General features: G+C 42.2%; 1 protein-coding gene across 11 annotated transcripts in view; it reads left to right on the top strand.

Moving 5' to 3' along the window:
• Positions 1–2094, top strand: part of PPP6R3 (protein phosphatase 6 regulatory subunit 3) — a 137043-nt gene extending 134949 nt beyond the window's left edge. For all 11 annotated transcript variants that reach the window (XM_032414520.1, XM_032414521.1, XM_032414522.1 and 8 more), the window contains one exon: positions 586–2094. In XM_032414520.1, coding sequence (XP_032270411.1) covers positions 586–637 — 52 coding nt within the window. In that variant the 3' untranslated portion in view covers positions 638–2094. The remainder of the gene's footprint in view (positions 1–585) is intronic.
• The last annotated feature ends 215 nt before the right edge of the window (positions 2095–2309 follow it).

The raw sequence follows: 2309 nt of genomic DNA on the forward strand, positions 1-2309 counted from the left end.
CCCCCCCCAGCCTCCCCTAGCATTCTCTCTTCTGTGCTCCCAACTTCAGCCCTAACACTTGCCTGGCGGGAGCACATTTGTTAAAGTGCACACCTGGTTTCAAGAGTTGGTCTTGTTTACGAGCCTTTTTTTTTTTTTTTTTTTTTCCTCTTTCAGTAGAAGAATCCTGCTTTTCAAGTGAAATTTTATGTGGATTCCAATATATAGAACAAATAAAAAGCTGTTTGAAGGAGGAAATGAGCATGTGGCTCATGACGGGTCTGGGAGCAACAGTAAAAACCACTGCCCTAGTCTCCGCCTGTGCTTCTAAGAAGCTGAGGTGGGATGGTTTCTTGGAGCTCGGCTCTGCTGCAGCCCTTGCTAAATGGCTGTTGGCCACGGCTAAGGTGAAGCTTAGAACCTGTTGGATTTCCTGGAGTTTTCCATAAATGCGTTTGTGAAGCATTCCCTGAAGTAGCTCCTAAGTGCCGGGCTTCGTGTTAGATGTTGCATAACAGTATTAAAATTAACGTCCCCGCCCTCGGGGAGCTAAACCACGTTTGTTTCTGCTTTAAGTGCCTCAGATGTGTGTCTCTTCCTCTGCAGGCCTGACCAGCCAAGCATGCCAGGCGACACATCTGTCAACGGCCCCGTATGATGAGTGACCCCTGCTTGCTGCTGACTGAGGACCGCAGGCCGCCACCGCTCGGGGCCTCTGGAGACTTCACCTGGAGCCCGCCAGGCCGTCACTGCTGCACTCACTCTGCAAGGGATCAGGACCAGCAACCTTTATATTCTAGATTCTAAGACATTGTACAGAGAAATCCAGAAGTGTAAAAATATTGCACATTGACAAATACCAAGAATTTTTGCGTATGTTTATATTGTATTGTTCTAAATAATGGGTAGCCTGTGAAATAAGATCGTGCCACCCATGTAATAATAGTAGTAATACTATAGTTAAAATGGCTGTAAGAATAGTTTTATAAAAGTGAATACACAGATCTATTGTATTTGAAACATAACTATTTGACAATTATTAGTGTGACCAAAGTATTAGGCAGTTTTCATACATTTTTCACCTTGTACAAAATTCTGAATTCATTTCTCTTCCAGGCTGGCAAGGAGTTGTAGGGTTGAAATGCCCTCTAAGTGTTATTTTGGTTGTTCTAACTTACAAACGTGATTTTGAATAAGAAATATTTGGTGTTCTTTTTATAACCAGTTTTTGATTGGTAACTGTTTTCTGTATTGTTTTAAACGGATCAAAAAATGTAAGTCTATTGGTAGAGATTAAGTATTTATTGCTACAACTTAGTTGATAAATTGATGTTACTGTAAAGCCATATGTTCTGTTGAAGTCTCGTTTGCTTGAAATGGTTCCTCCTACAGGTGAGACACTAGACTGTTTGGGGTGTATGTGGCTTGTGGTTTGAGTTACTTTGTTTCTCGTTTTTGTTTTTTTGTTTGTTTGTTTTGGTAGTTCCTCTGCCTTTTAACCCATTCACCCAAATTTACCTTGTTAACAAGCATCACCAGTGACCATTTCTGAGCAGTTTGCATATTTAACAAACCTAAACCGTATCAGGCAGGCCAGTGGAAGAGTGCTCGCGCTGTAGGTGGATCAGAGCGCGTTCGTTGTGCGGGCTGTGTTTCCAGCTAGAAAGCAGAACCTGGCACCTGCGCATGGGGACTGTTCTCCTGTACCTTGTGAGGTTTCCACACATAAATTCTAAGCCAGTGTGTTTTTTTTAGAACTGGTTTGTGTATATATATATAGTGATTATGGATACTAATTCAATGTAATTTATAATTTTCTATGTCAATATAAAAGTACATCACAGCCTTCTCAAACAGCTGAAGCAATATATCGTATATTGCCATATCGTCTGGGGAAAGGGTTAAATTTCTTCACCTTGCACTTTTAGATGCAGATCAGGTTTCCATTTCTGTAATAGAAAACTGTTCACGTATTTTTACATCATTTGTTTGTCCTGACCAGTATGTAAAACCAAAAGGATATTCTGAATAATGGCCAACGATTTTTTTAGAGCTAGCATCCCAAACAGCGTGCCTAAACATAACATTGCATATGGAAATAAAAAAATCAAATGTTTAATGCCTTATTTCTTATTTACTTTTCCATTGTAAATGGTGTCGAAATCCTGTGTGGGGCTTCCCGCGGCAGACCCAGCACTCGAGGCCGGTGGAGTCAGCGGCACGCCCTGGGACGGACGGCAGGTGCCCCGCTTGGCCTTTGCGCACCTCCTCAGGAACCTTCGTTGTGAGCTCCTCAGAAGAGACTGTCCTCGTGCGTTGTCCTCTGGAAC

This window comes from Phoca vitulina, unplaced genomic scaffold (assembly GCF_004348235.1).
Source record: "Phoca vitulina isolate PV1807 unplaced genomic scaffold, GSC_HSeal_1.0 scaffold16, whole genome shotgun sequence".
Lineage (NCBI taxonomy): Eukaryota > Metazoa > Chordata > Mammalia > Carnivora > Phocidae > Phoca > Phoca vitulina.